Genomic DNA, 20,288 nt, shown 5'->3' on the forward strand with positions numbered 1-20,288 from the left:
ACCGTAATTTCATGACATTAACTGAGACTGTATACAAGTACTGTAGTTAGAAGGACCTATTCAAGAGAGTTGCGACGAATATTGCACGGCAAGGCAAGAGACATTAACATTTTTTTCCAAATGTTAAACATTTTATATTGTATTTCACAATATAACCAGTGAATGAACAGATAGCAACGTTTTCATTATTAAAACGAGTTTTTTCGATCAGCTCGAAATAGTTCTGTAATCTGCAGTGGATTAAAAATTTCACGTGATAGGTTGCATGTGGTTCTCTTTCAGTTTCGTACAGTCCACAAATGGCAATCTGAAGTACGATAAACACACACATACACACCCACACACACACACCCACACACACACACACCCACACACACACACACACACACACACACACACACACACATACACACACATACACGCACGTTCTTGTAAGAGGTTACAACAGGGGTGATTATAATAGTTTTGCTCTCGGTAACCGGGCATATTCCATTATTTGTTTCTGAAAAAAAAAAAACACATTTCAGTGTGTGAGTATTGGTTGACTTATTGAAATGAAAAAAAAAATCAAATTTGATATTTACATTCAGTTCAGTTAGAAACAAAAAAGGAGTGGGCTTCATGGAATAGTATGGGTACAAACACAACAATCGAGAATATTATGTGTTAGTATTTATATATATATATATATATATATATATATATATATATATATATATATATATATATATATATATGTATATATATATAATTTCTCTATTTTCTATTTCTTCGCCATAAACTCAAGTAGTCTCCTTATCCAGCGGTTCCAACACCAAAACTTTACAAATGCATAACTTTAGCATCGATTGTCCAATTTTCCTCAAACTTTCACTGATGTGTTCTACTAATGTTGCTGCTTTCACTCAATCGACATTCCTCTTTGGGTTTTGATTTACTGTTTGGGTGTGATCCTCCACGTGGCCATTATGTGGATGCGATGGTAGCACCCTTTTCACTCGTGAGAAGTGTATATAGTCTTCCGTCATGTGGTAGACCCCTTGATCTCAGTGTCCCACATAATATCATCAGATTCCGATACTTCCAGGTATTTGCAGTTCCTTCCATCCTTCAAACTCTGTAGCTTTCTTCCATCAGGAAGCAAGGTTCCTTCACTCTTTGTCTTGTCTCCTTTTTTTCATAACCACGGTAGCGCACTCGTTGATGCCGAACTCCATATTTATGTCTGCATGGTCAGCGAAGACATTATTGTCTTCGCTGACCAGACAAACCGTTTGAACTAATGTGCCGCCCTGCTTCTCATCCTTATAACAAAAACAGCTTCAAGTCGTCCATGAACAGAAGGTGGTTCAGAGATCCATGGTTTCCTCCAAGGTCATTACCGGCAGAGACATCGCGTAGAACAAGTGTATCGTGGAATGAGAGATGACAAAGAGTAAAGATGACAGTCCCCTTGCAATATTCGTTGCTATATTCTCTATTGACCAAGATCTTTGTCATTACAACGTGAGATTTATTATTACTATTATCATTATTAATGTTATTATCATTATTATTATCATTACTATTATTGTTATTATCATCATCATTATTATCATTATAATTATCATTATCATTAATAATAATAATATTATTATTATTGTTATCATTATCATCATCATCATCATCATCATTATCATTATCATTGTTCTCGTCATTATCATCATTATTATCACTATCATCGTCATCATCATCAACGTCGTCGTTATTATTATCATTATTGTTATCATCATTACCCTTGATAAAATATCGTGTTATATAGCTTTTGTCTTATTCTTGGCACCCATGGTTCAACGAATACTGTCTAAGCCACTGACATTGATGTCTTATTCCTAATTTGTATTTCTTCTGTACTTTGAAATAATGACTGTTCACAATGTTTTTATGTAACCTGTATTATTACATTTTAACAGTTTTATTCTGGTTGTTTCATTCAATGCTGAGTAGAGTTTTCTTCACGCTATGATAATTATGTATACGATTGTGTGATCCACGTTTTACAAACTCTACTTTCCAGTGGATCACTCAATTCAATCATTATTTATTTCCATCCAGCAAAAGGGTGTAAAACTCTTTTGCATTATCATATTTATTTCAAAAATGAATTGAACATCAAGAGTAGGTGTAGTAATAATACTGCTACCATTGTTGTAATTATCACTAAAAGCAGTCACATCATCTTTCCACACATTTCAAAAGAAGTATCATTATAATTATTCCCATTAAGTCCATACCCCAGAAATGTTTTACCTGTCCGACTGGCTCAGTGTAATACCATCGCTTTTTCATTCCTGCATGCATGCGTTCCAGAGACCTTCGTGTCTTGACAACTAAAACAAGACATTCTCCAGCAGGGGCGGATCCAGGAATTCCGTAAAGAGGGGCGCCTTAACAAAATTAAAGCCGGCGCCCGCACCCCACCCCACCCCCATTTTTTCTTTTTATTTCTTTTGTTTTCAAAAAATAAAGGGGGCGTGGACCCTGTGCACCCCGCCTGGATCCGCCACTGCTCCAGTGATAGGCGAACAAAATGACGTTTGCGTAGTGGCCTTTTCCGGTTGGCTGTGATACACTGCTAGTCAACCCTCAATCGTAGATGGCGCTCTAATAAAATCAGCTCGCTTGAGCGAATAGCTGAAAATAATTTCGAGGAAAATACAGTTATCACGTGGGTGAAAGTGACATACGGATTACCAAAGCAACAGATAAATACAATTAAACTATATTAATGAATGTCAAGTTAAAAACATATACGACATGCAGTTTTAAATGTCAGAAAGCCTACTGAAGTGATAGATGTATTGCACAAAAGAAAAACAAACTAACGACGTAATCACGTTTTCATAAAAGAGTAAACTTTCTCTGTTTTTTTTGTGTGTGTTGTGGGAGATGTAATGGATCAATCAATTTATCAATTCAAATGATTTTATTTCCATATAAATTAAAGCAATATACATAACGCCTACATGGGAACATAATATTTTAAGGAACTTTGAATCACGTAAGTTCCAACAAAACATGGATACAATATTATGATTTTAGTTTTTAGATGAATAAACAAGTAAGCAATACAATCTTATTTTGTAACTCTATAGGGAAAAGAGGAATTCACAAGAAAAGCATAGCTTGTAAAATTTGTGAATTACTTTAGGAGATGAGGGCATCTCAAGATCCGTCAAGGACTCCATGTATGAAAATTTTGATATTGTGACGTCAGGCGAAACAAACAGAAAAAAAGGACTATGACAAGGACATGAACGAAAGCAGGGACGGAACAGACAGAAAAAACAAACCAATTGATATAATCGATCAAGCAGATTCATAAGGATATTTTTGTTTTGTTTTGAAATGATGTCATTTGAGACATTACGCGTAATATAGCAATATAGCTATAGCTTGTTCAAGCGATATTAATTTTACCCTACACCCTGATGGGTTGGGATTTATACTTCTTTCTATCTTTCTCACCAATATTTACATTACTTTTATGTGACTGTAATGAAAAGTCCCACCTGTTACATCGATGCTGAAATAGATGTCGAGAACCTTCTTTTAATCGTTTTGTTTTAAAGGTATCTCAAGTAGGCCTACGAAAAAAAATCAGTAGAATGAAATTGATATCTATACCAATCAATTTCAAGCAATGCGAACAGAGTGAAAGAAAAAAAATACAATAACAGTCAATTTGTTCTGGATTTCCTACTTCAGCATGCACAAAGGCATCAGAATTAAAGGTAGTGGGTTTAGTCATTGGTCTCATGAGTTATTAATGGTGTGGGTTTTTTTTTTTTCTCTGTGTACGCCACAATATAAGCACTCCCGTCTGTCACATTATTATCCTGAGATAGCAATGCTAACACTTTTTTCCCTAAAGCCATGTCACTTTTTATAGAAGCCTTTATGCTAGAAATGCAGTGCAGCAAAGTTGTAGAGAAAATTGTAAGCTTTGTTATGATGTAATTTTGATTTGTGTGAAAAAATTGAATCGCGCATGACGTTTTCAATGTAAATTGCGATTTATCGATTGGATTGTGCGCGGTTGTGCATTTTTGGCAAAATAATATTATGTGAAGTTAACTGGCAAGCCGTCGGTTATAAGTCGGGCGTCCGAATGGGACACAGAGAGTTAAGGGCAATTTCCATGCAATTACTTTCTGCCAAGATACAAAAAAATAAATAAATACGCTTCTTTATATTCCATATAAAGATGATTTGAATAAACCTGACGAAAATATTAAATACTTTGAATCAAAGCCAACTAAACATGAATCAGGGGGTGTTTCATCAACGTTTGTCAGCGCTGACAACTTGAATCACCATACATAGTAACAGTCAGTGACCAGAGCATCTCAGCCAATCAAAACCAAGGATTTTGCTGAAATTGTCGGCGCTGACAAACGTTGATGAAACACCCCCCAGAATTCATCTTGTCTATTCATCTCACATGGGGATCGGGTATGGAGGGAGACTTCAGGTGGATAGTTAAAAATGTGTCTGATGAGTAATAAAAAAAATCAACCTATGTTAAACTTGCACCTTATCCCATCACACCCTTCATCAGAGTGTAGATTACAAAAGTACACTATAGTACCATTGCTTCTCAGTTATTCTAATTGCATTTGACATTTTCATTTACTGAGGCATTGATTTATCACCCCTGGATTGCATATTCCTCCTGTTTGGAGGAAAAGACTCCCTGTATGATTATTACGTTGAATGTTCCCATTATAATAAGTGAGTGCAAGCAATTAAAGTCATTCAATCAATCTCATACACCCACTTCACTGAATAATACAAGACACACTGCAGCAGACAGGGGCTGCGATCCGTTTTTCACGGTGGGAAGGGGGGGGGGGGGGGACTTGGGAGATGTGCGAAAGGGGTGTGGGAGGTTTTGCATCATACCTGAAATTCAGCGTTCAGGTGCACACTTTTGTTTGGGGTTAAAGTAAGAAAGAACATTCACAAAATGTGAATGACAACTCGCTAAATCGAAATTTGTATCAGAGGTGTGGCATAAGTCTGTCGAAATTTGTAAATCGAAATTTGTATCAGAGATGTGGCATAAGTCTGTTATTCTATGAAGGGAGACCACGCCGGGGAAGGATATGGGAGGAGGTATCCTTCTCTCACATGAGGAAGCGTTTGCATTTTTACTGTCATTGCAATGCAGCGATCTAGTGCACACTTTTGGTGGAATACTTGAAAAATTTATAATCCCCAAAGTGAAAGGATAATCAATGCATATAGCTAATATAGTAGGGGGAGGGTGTGGAAAGGGTGGTCCCTTAACCCCACCCATTTATGAGGGAGCTTTTGCATTTCAAGAATCGAAATGAAAATATCTCCGATTAGCAATCCATTTATAATGGAATATTTTTAAAATTGTCAATCGGAAGTGTACTAAATCTATTTGAGGACAAAATTACGTTATTTGCCCACAATATTTTCATGGTGCAGGGGGTGGGGTGGGTGGGGGGGAGAATGCCTCCCTTAGCATTGCCCTGTAGGATTGACTCCCCTGCATACGAGAAAGCTTTTGTATTACTTTTTAGAATTCAAATGAAAATATCTCGATGACTCATTTCTTATTGAATTTGGAAATTCGTAAATCCTAAAAGACTTTGATAGTCTACTAGATATATTATGGAGGGGAACCAAGTGGCGGAAAGGGTCAATATGAAAAGAGATATCGGTTCCATACTTTTGCGTTTTAGGAACTGAAGTGACTGGTTTGGTGAACACTGTCTTTCGATGAATTAATTCGGAAATTATCAATCCATGGGGGGGGGGGGGGGGGAGGAGGAGGGGCGTTTGACGCAAGGGAGGTTTTGCAATATTTGAATTGAAATTCAACAATCTGTTACACACTTTCAGTAAAACAATTAGACAGTTTTCTATCAAAAAAGGAAAGAAAAAAAGAAGTAAGAACACTAACTTTCTACATCTCTGGAATTATATGGGAGAGAGGCAAGTGATATTAGTATACTAGTACGCCCCCATATATTTAGGGTGGGGGACATCCCCTCCCCCCTCCAGGATCGACGCCCTTAGAGTGGTTTGATAGAACCGCGTCTAAGCCTGCGGGTTTCATGTAACCGTACTAAAGATGCTAAAATAGATAAGGAAGCCTTATGTGATGGTGTGGGTTGGTAGGGTTCGATGGGAGTTCGGGTGTAATCAGGTCCCCAATGAGGTTATTGTCAATTTACGAGGGATTTTTTTTTTCCCGGAGAATCACAATGCAAGTGCAAGGAGTAGTGTATTTAATGAAAAGAGAATAGCAAATGAGGAGAGTTTGTGGTTTGTGTGATGATTTTACATCATACTAGTAATTTGTTTGAGGAGCAAAAGTAAAAAGTTCAAAAGATGTATCATTGAAATGCAACAATTCATATTCCTTTAGAGACAGCTAGCTGCGAAGATCGCCGGCGCTGACGATAATGCTTTGCTGCCATCTAGTGACAAATATATGCACAATCGAGCTGGGGGTTTTAAGTCACGTGATACATTTCCGTCCAATCAATTTGTGCAGCGGGTGGTTCGAAAGGCGATTTTTGTGCTGTGTGCATACGACACTCACCTAGCACACGTAGCACAGTGCAGGATGTGCTGTATCCTGTATTTTAAATTGAAACTCTCTCGCAGTGCAGACGGACGTACTTACCCTTTGACGTTGGCGTTGGTCATCTTCTTGCCTGTTCTCTCTGTCGTCCCTCAAGCTCATTTAAGGAAGCAATTGCAGTATTTAGTACTTTTCAACAATGGGTGCCAAAAATATTTACTATTCAGACAAATATTTTGACGACAAATACGAGTATAGGTAAGTCGAAACCGTGGAGAATTCACTCACTAGTCACACTAACGTAAATTATACGACCCCACTGGCACTGCACTGCATGCTGCACCGCCGCAGGCGCAACGTGAAGTGAGAAGGTCTAAAAAAGTAAAGGCAGGCGTTTACAGTCTGAACAATTTCATTATAAGGCCTAATCAGTTAATTCATTACAAGTACTGAAGTAGGGGGTCTTTTACTGTAGATAATGAAGTATCAGTTAATGTAAGAACTGTTTTCTCTATATTATGCACGTAGACTCTAGAATCTAGGTCTATCTTCTTCTTCTTTCAGTTTGCTTGAATTCCTCCCTTGTAACACAAACAGGTCAAGTCAGGAGAACTGCTAACTATCCTATACACAGCCCAGTCGCTGTACATAGGTATGTCGCGACGTATGTACAGCGACTGGGCTGTGTATAGTTCAGTCCGGGAAACCCGCTCATGAGGACCGCCCCCGCGTACGAGGATGGTCCCTCCTCATGAGGACCTCCCCCCGCCTCATGAGGCCCCCCGGGGAACGCCTCATGAGGCCCCCCATTCACTTCTTATTCATCTCACATCTGACGTACAAATTGTCGCAACTTTGCACGGTGATTTTTTGTTACACACACATGTCCACTATCCATGATGAAAAGAAGAAAAAATCCTGTCTGTTTTTTTTTTCAAAAATCGAGTTTTAATTAACCAATGCAGAGCGCCCATCAAAACACGGGCGCCAGCGCGTTCGCACAATGCAAGACTGCCGCACCTAGCGGCCTGATCCGACTAAATATTTTCGATGCTTTTTTCTGCGGCTCTCACCTCTCCGCGCACGAATCATCCTCGTGAAGCTGAAGTCTGACATCTTTTTACACAAATTCGTAACGAGAAAAATTAAATCAGTACAGTACTAACCTGATCTTGTCCATATATTCCAAATTACTATTCCACACTGATAGAGTAGGTGGGTAGATGACATACTCCAGTTTGTTAGCAAAATAATCACTTTGTAGGTATGACGAGTTCACTTTCTTCGTCAATTCCGCCCACGATTCCGCCGTTTGGGCGCTTTTTCTGGAATCATCCCGCGACTGCGACGTACGTCGCATCACATCACGCATCCAGCACATACCAGACTGGTATGTGCTGGATGCGTGATGGTCGCGTCGCGGGATGATTCCAGAGAAAGCGCCCAAACGGTAAGCGGGCGGCGGAATCGTGGGCGGAATTGAGATGGTTTCGATGGTTTCAACTTCGACCCAGTACCCCCCCCCCCCCCCCCCCCCCCCCCCCCCCCCCCCCCCCCCGCATAAAATCTTATTTTTTCCAGCTTGGTTTCCAAACCAATCTGGAAAAAATATATACCTACAGGATTATCATCAGTAAGCATTTTGACTCGCCTCTTCCACTGTTTCCTCCCGTTTTCTGGTAGTTTCCATCACTTCTTTGCAACGCTCCCCAATTCATCATCGCCTTCGTTTGAAAAATGACCGCACGATGTCTATGGCAAGCCAAATGCTCATTCACAATATTACGAAGTTAAATATACAATCACTATATCTGTACACTTTCATTTATTGACTAAAGTACTAAAGGCTTCTAGTAAGTTGTTTGAGCGCTAAATTTAACTTCGTAATATTGTGAATGAATTTTTCTGTTAAGGGTTCGACATGTACACGGGCAAATTTGGGACGGTGTTGTGTGGTTGAATTATGGGTGGTGGATAGCGTTAACTGTTTGTGTTGGAGCTGGCCTTCTAACAGATCCAGTCCTGAGCCTGAAATGTCCTATGTAATCATGGTGACGAAGACCCGATCCACACTCCACAGGGTGGACTGGTCAATTTATGCAATCTGCTGTTCTGGATTTAGACATTTGACATTCACAGAACTTGTGAAAAAATAAACAGGCCAGGGCCAGGGACTAAAGTTGAATTTATTATGGCATTTATGCTTCTGTTTCCAGTGGTCATCTGGTCATTGAGTTTATTTAATTTACCATGGTACTGTTTAGGGTCCTAACATATCCCTTTGTTAAAGTCGTAGATTTGAAGTGATCGCCTCAACAGTATCAGCACAAAGACTACAAGTATTGTACATGTATTCCTTTCAAGGCAGTGATACAGTATGAAACTTCCAGTTCCACAGCCACACACGTGTGCCTACCATCTGGCTGCAGCCACACACATGTGGCTGTATCCTAGAACAATGAGTCTGCATCCGGACTCTTGTTTGGTGGCCTCTTGTTGTGTGAGACTGTTTGCAAACAATGTTGATGCCAAATGCTGATAGTCCATTAACATTTGTGATCCTGGTGATATACTTGTATGCAGTTACAATGATTGTAGTTTGCAGCAATATCCACAAACCTGAGGACTGGTCCCGAAAATATGGCAGCTCAAATTCAATAATGAAAATGTCATGTTATAAATGCACCATTTTTCGCGCTTGGGCTGGTAAGAAGAGTTTCGCGTGTTTTTAATTCCGCGGAATCAAGACATCACGCACAGGAACATATGGCTAGCAAAAATATTCGCGTGCTTTTATTTTCACGGTAGTTTCTGGTTGCGCGAAATGCGCGAAACTTTCCACTTTTACAGTAGATGATGAGAATAATAATCTCGAGATTATTGAAATGGTCAAAGAAGAAAAGGGTCTTGGAGTGTATTTTTCTCCTTAACTCAATTTCACTCTTGTTATATTGTGTTATGACACAAAGTTGCTGCTGAGGCAAGTAGAGTACTTGGTCTCATCAAAAGGACTTTTACTCCCATGACTATTCTAAAAGATGAGTAACTGTTGGTCTTACTGTATGAGGCCCTAGTCAGCCCCTTTTTCGAAAGAAAAAGTACACCTTTTCTTTCGAATTAAAATCTTTTTCATTTTATGGTGTAGTAATGAATCAACGAAAACAAAATTTTCTTTTACTTGCGCTGTACAAGTTATTTCTTAACAGTTGGCCATGTTGTACTTTTTTTTCCCCCTTGTGTGTACAGACATGTAATGCTGCCCAAAGATATAGCAAAGCTGGTACCAAGTCATCTCATGACGGAGACAGAATGGAGACAAATAGGAGTCCAGCAGAGTCAAGGATGGGTTCACTATATGTGCCATAGTCCAGGTAAGCAGAAAATCAGTTCTGATCAGATTCTAAAAGATTGTTATTCTTTGCCACTTACATAATGTACCTCTGTAATAGCCTCTTTGGTTGCACTGTAATATTATGATTTTCAGAAAGGGAAAGTATGGCATATTCTTATTTTCAGATCCTCCATTAACACAAAATCATTTTCAGCAATATAAACTGCTTGAGTGAAGAGATCTTATCAAAATGTGAGATTAATGTGCACACACACAGTACAACCTACAAGACTGCAAGGGCTACCATACATAAAAATATTAATCATGGTCCCTTGATTTCATTTTCAAAATATGAAAAATCTGATCCTTTCTATACTTCAACAAATCATGTTTTTGATATTTGAATATATTGGAGAATGAGGCCCAAATATACAGAACAGGCTGGTTTACCAATATTTCACATGTATGATTCAAATTTTATGCATGCCTTTCTGACAATGATTCTTATTGGCAAACCAGGGGCAGATCCAGGAATTCAAAAAAAAGGGGGCACTAAGAATATTTCTGGTGCCACTTCCGGGTTTCATCGGCTGACAAGAAAAAAAAAAAAACGCTTCAGCACACAATTTGTCTGTTCCTCATGCCACTTTGGGAATTCATGGGCTTACTTACAAGAAAGAAAAAATAAATAAAAGGGGGGGGGGAGGGGTGTCTGCACCCTCTTTCATTTTCTTTTCTTTTTATATTTTTTTTTGTTAAAAAAAAAAAGGGACGTGCCTGGGTGCCCCCCTCTAGATCTGCTTATGCAACCCGAAAGCTTGCCCTGAGGTTTGCTCGATGTTCATGTAGCAAGAACTAATGCATGAAAACTGGAGTCAAAGTACAATTGTATTGAAAAGTGTTACAGGTTAACAGAATAGCTTGTTACTACAACGTGTATGTCAGGATGGAAGAAATATCCATCAATTTTAAAGTGTCAGTAAATCAGTCTATTGAGGGAATGCAGCAATATGAATACACTATGTAGATCACATCACTGATGTTTGAGGAAAATTGAACAATCCATTTAAAAATCATTAATTTTTATAGTTTTAGTGCGGCTATAGCTGTATTATTACTACAATGTATTTACTCCAACTGAATGAGAAGGCTACGACACTGTGACATCATGTATGGCCAACAATATTTTATAAAGAAAATTCAACATAAAATTTCCAGTTTTCTAGTATGACGAAAGAGCACTGGACTTAGAGTGTACAATTAATATACCTCTTTCAGAAAGCAGGGGGAATAATATTTCCCTTGTCGCCACAAGTCAAGGGAATGTGCATTTTTCATAAAATATGAAATACACGTATTGGGGAATTCTCTTCACATTTTCTTTGTAGCGTTTGTAGTGATATCTCAAACTGTAGTAGTCGTCTCATCCAGCGATACATGTGTAGCTGCTACAAAACCTGAAAAATCCATAACCAGCGGTCAACACTGACACCAGTCTGACAGTCCCAGACTTGTAAAAGTCACTGTCTGGCCATTAACTTTTGATATCTTATCAGGAATTGCCAAATTTACTGGTCTGACACAACAGTTTAAAAAACATGATGACATTGTCGGGGCCAGTCAAAGAAAAGAACAGGACCTGTAAACTTTAGGTTTTGACCAGTGAAAAATGAGGGAGAAAAAAACAACAACTTAGTATCTACTGATCCAACAGGGACTAGTCAGACAAGCAGAAAAAAAAAAGAATTAGTGTGCAGCCCTGCTGTAACCTTTTAAACTTCGCTGACACGTTCTACAGTAGTATTGCTCCATTTAACTCATTAGACCGTTTTGGTAAGTAATGTATTCAAATTCTGTGCATGCTTTGTTCACAAAAAGCTCACACACACACACACACACACACACACACAAACGAAAAAAAAAAACCAACAACAACAACACAGAGCTTACTGAGGGCTTGCCCTATCTTGCAACAACTGTCTACAGTAAGCAAATTCCTTAACTTAATTTCAGAGAGCAGGGGAATGAAATGCTTTATTACGGTACTAGGCTGTAGAAAAGAAAGAAGAAGCTGTTTTGAGGTTCCATTCTCCTTTATGAATTGACAATAACATTCCTGTTCTTTAAATAAGAATGCCATTAAAATCATATGAAATGACTAGTGTGTGAAACACAGTGCTACACTTATACAGTTTAAGTAAAACTGCTATGCATAATGTATAATTTGAACAACATCTGTTTTCCTGTTAGAATACAATTGTATGATCCTACATTTTTGTTTGATATTTGTTTGGTTCATGTTTTAATCATTTGTGACCAGCAACAATGTTCTTACTAATTAAATCTATTTTGTTGTTTGCTTGTACTCTTTGAACAGAGCCTCACATTCTACTCTTCAGGCGACCACTCACAAAGCCACTTGGAGACCATAACAAGTGATGCTACTCTGTCTTAAATCCACCTCACCAACCAGTGTTACGACTTGTATGAAAGCATCAATAAGTAATGAACTGGGTGAAAAGAAGGAACAATTTGTGCTTCGTATTGTGTTTGGATACCACATTCGCCACACCTCAGCAATTCCAAGACATGGCTGCCTCTTTTTTCAAGTTCTGTCAAAATGAGCGGGACTGCAGACTCATTGCAGCTAGTTTGTACATATGACTGATTTCTTTGGTAAATTGCCTTGTAGTGTATATTCATAATGTTTGATACATTGCTAGAGCCTCTTATGTCTTCTATTCAGTTGCACTCACGGAAGACATTAGATGTACTAGCAAAGTCACAAGGAGAAACTTGAACAAAGCCCTCAACTGCTCTCTTTCTTCTTTCACAAAGGGTATTTTCTTGCATGTGCTGGAAAGATCCATTCATTTTCTCTTACTATCCACCCCTCCTCCACATGCACCCTCTCTTTGTTCTGATTTGTATCACAGGCTTTCTGCGATTGCTAACTAATCAATCATATTTGGGTGCTATTGACGGTTAGTATGAATTTGTTTCCTATTGATACTCGTGTACCTCTGACTGTTCTCTTGTATTCAGGATGATATATAGAAATTTAGTTTCTCCCGATGTGCCACCAGTCACAAAGTAAAGTGAATATGAAACATGTTTCAACAGGAAAACCAATATAAGGAGAATGTTGTGCTACATGTAGGTGATTTATGAAGATTAAAATATGCCATTTGCATGTCAGGCTGTATTGCACACAGGAGTTCTGCAGTCATTAAAGTGTAAAGAAAAGTCAGCTGTAAGTGGACAGTAAAAGTTTATGACTCTTTGAACATCATACAGGCAAACTAGTCTAATCCCACCATATATGTTTACTTCGCTCCTATTTTCCACTTCTTTTCGTTTGATAAGCCTGAAATGTGTCTTTTATGCTGAGTTTCCTGTGTTTGTGATGATTATAACTTGGATTCTTTTTTTTTTTTTCAATGTATGAATAATTTTTACAATTTGGTTGCAAACTTGGATTCAAAATGCATTTTCATACAGGACTGCAAAATTGCAATGTGGCTCTTCAGTGATAATTTTCAATCCCAAATTGGGTTCCTGTTTGGTTGTTTGTTTTGTTTTGTTGTTTTAGTTTGCCAGACACAAACTGAAATAAACGTTTATTTGGAAATGAAACAAATTAAAAGTTGCAGCTGCATTGCATGCAGAAGAAGATTAAGATGTAAGTATAATATCTTAGTGCTCCTGAAGAAGATACGACTGCAGTTTCAGTGGTTTTCTTTTTTGCTGTAACTCTGTGTGAATAAGATTGTATACATGATCTCTATGTTTGGACCAGGGGACATGAACTACAAATTATACATTAACACTGAAGGAAATTGTTCTGTGGAGAGGGTAGCTAGAGATTTTCTCTTTTGATGTAATTCTCTGTTAATAAGATTGTTTTAATACTTGATATGTACAAAGAGTAGTATTCAGTATTATGATCATAGCATACATTGTAGTATATGATTTTATTCATGGAGAGTAGCAGCAAAAAAAAAGAAAAACCTGTAGCTATACTCCCTGTGCAGAACAGATTCTCTTCATTGTTAATGTACAATTTGTAGTTCATGACCCCTGGTGCAAAAATATGGGTACCGTTTGTGAATCCTGACAAGTTTATTATTATTTTTTTTTTTAAGTTGCTCCAAGCCAGGAGACATATTTGTAGTGTAGTTTCACATTGCATGTGCATTCATTGAACTCTGCTGCATGCTTGTGTATTTATTGTTAATAATAGAAACATTTACTGTACATATTGACATTGAATAGTAACGTAATAGTACAACAGTGGTTACAGTTCTATATGTGAAGGACCACATTTTTTTCTTCTTCTGTTTTTTCATTTGTTGCACTGAAGTTTGTATTCTTCATTTGAGGAAATCAGTTCATGAAAATATCTGTAAAATCAAGAGGTAATGCCCTTTTCTTCCTGCCTTTAAAAGTAATTAGCTACATGTAAGTATACTATGTATCTGCTTTATTTCATGATCATGTTAGAGAACACTTTGTTTCCAAAGGTCTGGAGTTTATGACCAAATATCCCACAGACTTACATTTCATAATCAGATGACCAATACCTATTGATCAACAAACAACCCAGAAACAAATTTCATGAATAGTAAAAGTACATTGTATGTTCCCAATCACAGACATACCGGCACAAGTTTATTGGTGTTACATGTAGCATCAGTGTTTAATGCCATAAAAGCAAGATTCAATCATTTTAAGTATAGCTGTACTTTCAGCTTAGCCATAAAGAGCAGAAATAAAGTTTGGATTTATAGATTATTACATAATGAACATTTAATGCAATGTCTTTGTCAAAACGATTAGTAGCCAATATTTTCACAGGCATCTTGCGTATAGTAAATCTCAACTTACATGTAGAAACAGGAAGACACTATAGTATTATATAAACGACCAAGCAGTGAATGTACCAGTACTTAACAAGCTGTACGTATTTATGACATGTATTACTGCACTGATGTCCATGCAGTAGACAAAGTTGCAGAAAGCATAAACATGTCCTCTGAAAGTAATGAGAGGGGTGCCAGAGTGTGGATTATTGTGTTGCAGTGGAGTGTCCACAATTTGATTACTGTAAAACATGATAAATTATATTCGCGGCATGAATTTTTCCCGAATTGGAGCCGACAGCCTTTTTCGTGGCATGAGATTTTAGCGAAGTGCCACTGGCGTTCAATGCATAGTGTAAACAAGGAATTTCGTGTGCATTTTAATTTTGCGAATCTTGGCGCTCGCGAAATTAAAGTGCACGCGAAAATTCCTCGTTTTACAGTATGTCATTAGTTTCTCCACATGTTGCCTTCACATGGGCACTGAACAATGCATTCTTTAAAAGAAAGGGAAAGTGTGTGATGCTGTGTTGAGATCACCTCTCCCTTTAGAGCACTGTGACAAGGTTATCAAGTCTGAATAATCTCTGAATTAATCTCAGGATTTCTTCCTTTGTTACTGTATATTAATTTCATTTTCAAAACTACATCAACTTTTTTTTTCCGTGTACCATGCCACTGCAGAGCCTTGAATATGTGTACATGTACACATGTACTTGGTCTATATGCTTGCACATCGTTGTTATGCTTTGTATTGCTTCTACTAACTTTGTCAATGTTTGTGGTAGTCAAAGTGTAAAACTTGTGATTTTGGTGTATGGATGGATTTGTAAATATATACTAGGTTCATGTTGATATGAAAGGTGAAATGAGCCACAAAATTTGTCACATTATTTTTTTCATGAAGAAAAATATGCACAGTGTCAAATGTTACAAATTAAAATCCCAAGATTATTTTCATTGTGAAAAGAGAAAACAGGTTTACTGCTATTGCTTCATGTGTACTTCCCACAGTGTGTTTGCTGTGTTTTATGAATGGGCTCGCCGCTAGAGTACTGTTACACTACATGTTCATACACTTTATTCAGAGAATGGGCACTATGTCACGTGATAAGAGGGTTGTACGTGTACAATCTACATGTACATTGTACACTGTGCAGGTTACCTCCCCAATAGAGTACCGAAGTGATGATGTCACAGTTTTTTGCCATATGTTTGCAACCCTTGTACATGTAGCTTGGTGGTGGTTCAAAACAAAATATATCCTAGCACAAGACATCTAGCAGTGGGTTGGAACCATGCAGGTACATTGTATGAGCATTGTTAGCAACTGTTGTGTTCACATTTTAACAGTGTACCACTTTCCATGGCGATGAATGGCTATAATGCCATGCCTCAGTACTCTATACAGCTGTACAAACATACAGCAATTATCAAAGGTTATACACAACAATGCACATCCTATCTGCACACAGCCTAATGATTAGTAACATATGTAATACTTGTCACCACTGCATGAGAAAGATATGGTTGAATTATCTCGTTAAGTTTTTTGCATGTTCCTTGCAAAGGTTTTCAAGTCCACGTAATGTCAAATACACTGTACATGTATACATGTACATGTATCATTTCCTACATTGCTAAAGAAAGAGTTATGATGGATGACTGTGATGTAAGCATATTAGTCGTGTGTGTGTGTGTGTGTGTGTGGGCATGTGCATGACCAATCAACTTGCAACTTTGTACACTTTACACATATAGACACACATTTTTTATGAGTTGGTGCTGTTTTGTTTTTGCTTTCAGTAAGCTCAAACACATGTGGGGCCTATTTGCAATCATTGTAAATTGTATGATTAGTTGCCACAACACCAACAATAAAGTTCACAGGCAATTCTTTCCCTTCTTATTGTCAAGACATTAACTGGAACTATCATACAAACTATGTACACTGTAAAAAGCCCTTATAATTGAACATGCCTGTTTTATAAATATGCAGCAGTGCAATAAAAGGCAAGTCACACAAAACAAATATGAAAAATAATGGATACAATTTGTTCAGTTTCAGTTTCATTTTAATGATTATAAAAGCATATTTGCAGCAGAAGCCGACCGTATATATACACAAATATGGCAAAGTCTTGCACACAAAAAGACACATGACAATAGATACATTGGTATTGCATAGTACATGGTATTATACACACTAGATATTGAATATGATTGCAATTGATGCAAAGAATATTAATTTCTCAACATGATCTCAATGACTGATGTGTACACAATTATTGATCTGCACAATTACAAAGTTCATAAATTTCAATTCAATGTACATGTATGTACCTATTTTTTTTTCATTGTGATATATTGTATCTCTATAAAATCACTACGTACATGCACCTACTGGTCTTCCCAATTTGAAACGGCAAAAAGTACTGCACATCTAGTTAATCTCTCATACTGCCATGAAAGAGCCATTGCAAATTAACCAATAGCAAGCACAAATATAAGCACCCTCTTCCAGAAGTGGGACAATCTATGGACGGAAGTGACAGAAATAAGTTACAAATAAAGCAGTTAACTCATCTGTTGCAAGCTCTACAGTCCCATGTAAAGTATAAAGCACACAAGATAAGTGTCAGAAACACAGTGACACCATATCAAACCCTGCATGAAACTAGAAGGTGAGATTGAGCTTTACTTTGTCAGTCTTTATTCGCAAAATGCAATGGGACATTTGCATACCAGGTAGTTTGTATTGGCAATGATAACTTCCCAGAGGCGAGATCAAATTTGTCTGTGCAGCAAAGCTGTTGTTTAAACAGGCATAAGGAAGCTCAGATGACAATATAAAATTAAGGAGTGATAACAAAAACAGTGCAATTCCAATAGTAATGCAAAGGTGTTTGTTCATCATTATGCCTCAATTCAGTGACACATTTCAGTACACTTGCCTCCAAAATGTGCTAACCACTTGTCTTACTACTTGAGACGTTGCGTTGAGCAAGCATTGCTCACATTTGTTGTGACAGCAGTAAAATGGATTCCTTTTAAAGTCTTGCAAGAGCAGCATCTTTGTAGAGTTTATTCAATCCTTCACCTCTACAATCAATGGACACACAAACTCTGAATGCCTGATTCCCAAAGAGTGGCTGGGGTATTTGCGCTTGTTGACAGACACTTTCTCTGGGCTGTGGGCACCGGGGCCGGGTTTCAGATGTGAATCGTTGGACAGTTCATGGCGACCAAGCATGGAGTAGCTCGGCTTCTTGACTCTTGTGTAGTCGGGATGGACAGCATCGTGGCTGCCTGGCCCTGGGCACTTTGCATGATCCTCCAGGTAACTGCCTACATGTGGTCGGCCAGTCATGGAATAGCTTGCACTTGAGTACTTATTGGGGATGTTGCTGCCGATTAGGACTGGCACGGTGTAGTTGTTTGGTGCTGGTGCTTGGTCACGCTTCCTGAAGCGAGTCCTCGCCCCCATGGAGTATACAGGAGCATGCCTTTCACCTTGAGGATGGACCTTCTCCGGGGAATATGCATATGGTGATGGTGTGATGAAGGTGTCTGTAAGAAAAGTTTGAGGTAAAAACACTTATCAATACATCTGGGCAAGAGTGGTACAAAGTGTTATCTGCAAACTGCACATATATCCATCAGAAGTACTCAAGGACATAATTATTTGCTAAGATTTGAAATTAGTGATACATATATACCCCTCCTCCCCCCCCCCAAAAAAAAAAAATAATAAATAAAAAATTGATAATCATCTAGGGTGTTTTTTGTGTGCACTTTGTTTAATTGTATTAAAGCAACATGAGGCAAAGGTAATCAAGCGAGTGAAATTAAACAATTAAAAGATAAGATTACTATGATACATAAAACAATGATTCAACTATACTTACTCGGATCTTTTTGCCTTCCTAAGATTGAATATGCTGGGGTACCATCTTTCCCAACCCTTGTGATTTCAGCGTTGATGAAGTATCCAGGACCAGGGCTGAAATCTTTGCGGAACACTGTAGGAGAAAAGAAAAGAGTATGCAATCAAGCTCTCGGACTTCATATCTATTTTATGCAAGGATGTCAGTATACATCACACTAATGTGTCATAGAAACCATGAATATCATTTAATAGGATTAATACCGTTTATCTCATGATGTTAAGCAATTGCCACTTATGTTATAACAGGTGAACAGTTGTGGTTGTGGATATAACGTTTGCATTGCATTCAACTCTTTGCTGCTCGTAGTAGGAGATTGAGTGGGCAACTGATATGTGTCAGGAAAAGCATACATAAGTGATGAAGAAAAGGATTGAATGAGTTTGATATTGCCTTGAAATGATACAAGGTCTCATCCATTTCCAAGTTAGATTTGGGATACATTCAGACATGATTGCCAACAAGATATATAACTGTAGACTGCACTGGGTAGACAATGCTGACTCAAGTGGAATATGAAGACCAAGTCCAAATGTGAATATACAACATTGTTACTGTTATCATATTTTCGCAGTTATTGTACTAAGGTTGGAATCTGTCACAGAGAGAGAGAGAGAGAGAGAGAGGCAGACAGACAGAAGTTTTCTTTCACTTACTTGAGTTTTCCAGTCGATGTCCAAAGGAATGAGCTGGCTTCATATGCTTGCTGAAGTCATGTTTGATGTAGCCACAGGTTGAGGGAAGCCCATATCTTCCTGGTCCAGGACCTATGACAGACAAACAATGAATTATATACTTGGTCATGTATACGTTTATAATATTTGGTGCAAATGAAATGAAATTAGGGCTTAGAGTCTAAGCCCTAACTGTAGAACAAAATATGGCACATACTGCGTAGCATGCAAAACACAAGGGAAGCATACAAAATGTACATGTACATTGTAGCACTAGTGCAGGACAACTGAGGAGGACACTAAAGATTAAGTTTGTTGCTATGAATTGGGGTTGATAATACTAATACTAGTAGTGTCTAAAAAATAAAAAATAAAATATGCATAGACAGTGGTCTAGAGTTCTAGACTAGGTGTCGGTGCTTGGAGACCATAGATTTAGATGTCCCAACGACACGTCAGATATAAGAAGCCCACCGTGAAGAGACAGATACCATCGGTCTAGAAAACGTGGATCTAACTTCTAAATGCATTTCTGATGACAAACTTACCACGTTCACGAGCAGCAATGATCGGCTTTTCTGCTTCTTTTTTCGACTTGGCTGAAAGTGGTTGAGCGTATGGAGAATCGCTCATGGAAACTTTCCTTTGTTTCGTCTTTTCCTTTTGCGACATGATGTTTGATTGCAGCAGATCTCTTGTTTCAGAGGAGAGAAATTTCTGTCACGTATTATCCCGCTGAGTTCCGTCAAAACACTGACGAAGTGTCGGTCAGTCGGTAGGGTCGAGAGGCGAGCGAGGCGTGTCGTGCTTTTGTGTACGTGTCCGTCGTCGTGAGAGACAACGCCGAGCTCCACAACAAACAGTGTAAAC

The 20,288-nt window shown here is 38.1% G+C and overlaps 2 protein-coding genes across 2 annotated transcripts; one reads left to right on the forward strand and one right to left on the reverse strand.

The window, feature by feature from the left end:
- Positions 1 to 6,707: 6,707 nt before the first annotated feature.
- Positions 6,708 to 12,982, forward strand: LOC139744891 (cyclin-dependent kinases regulatory subunit-like). The gene is made up of 3 exons (XM_071655301.1): positions 6,708 to 6,862; positions 9,851 to 9,975; positions 12,313 to 12,982. Exons 1-3 carry the CDS (start codon positions 6,804 to 6,806, stop codon positions 12,372 to 12,374), a joined length of 246 nt encoding a protein of 81 aa, XP_071511402.1. The 5' UTR covers positions 6,708 to 6,803; the 3' UTR covers positions 12,375 to 12,982.
- Positions 12,983 to 17,885: 4,903 nt separating this feature from the next.
- Positions 17,886 to 20,179, reverse strand: LOC139744892 (ciliary microtubule associated protein 1A-like). The gene is made up of 4 exons (XM_071655302.1): positions 19,967 to 20,179; positions 19,401 to 19,511; positions 18,706 to 18,819; positions 17,886 to 18,367 (listed from the first exon to the last, which is right to left on the reverse strand). Exons 1-4 carry the CDS (start codon positions 20,088 to 20,090, stop codon positions 17,886 to 17,888), a joined length of 831 nt encoding a protein of 276 aa, XP_071511403.1. The 5' UTR covers positions 20,091 to 20,179.
- Positions 20,180 to 20,288: the final 109 nt, after the last annotated feature.

This window comes from Diadema antillarum, unplaced genomic scaffold, assembly GCF_040938485.1.
Source record: "Diadema antillarum isolate AM-2024a unplaced genomic scaffold, OU_Dant_1.0 seq00001217_RagTag, whole genome shotgun sequence".
Classification (NCBI taxonomy): Eukaryota; Metazoa; Echinodermata; class Echinoidea; order Diadematoida; family Diadematidae; genus Diadema; species Diadema antillarum.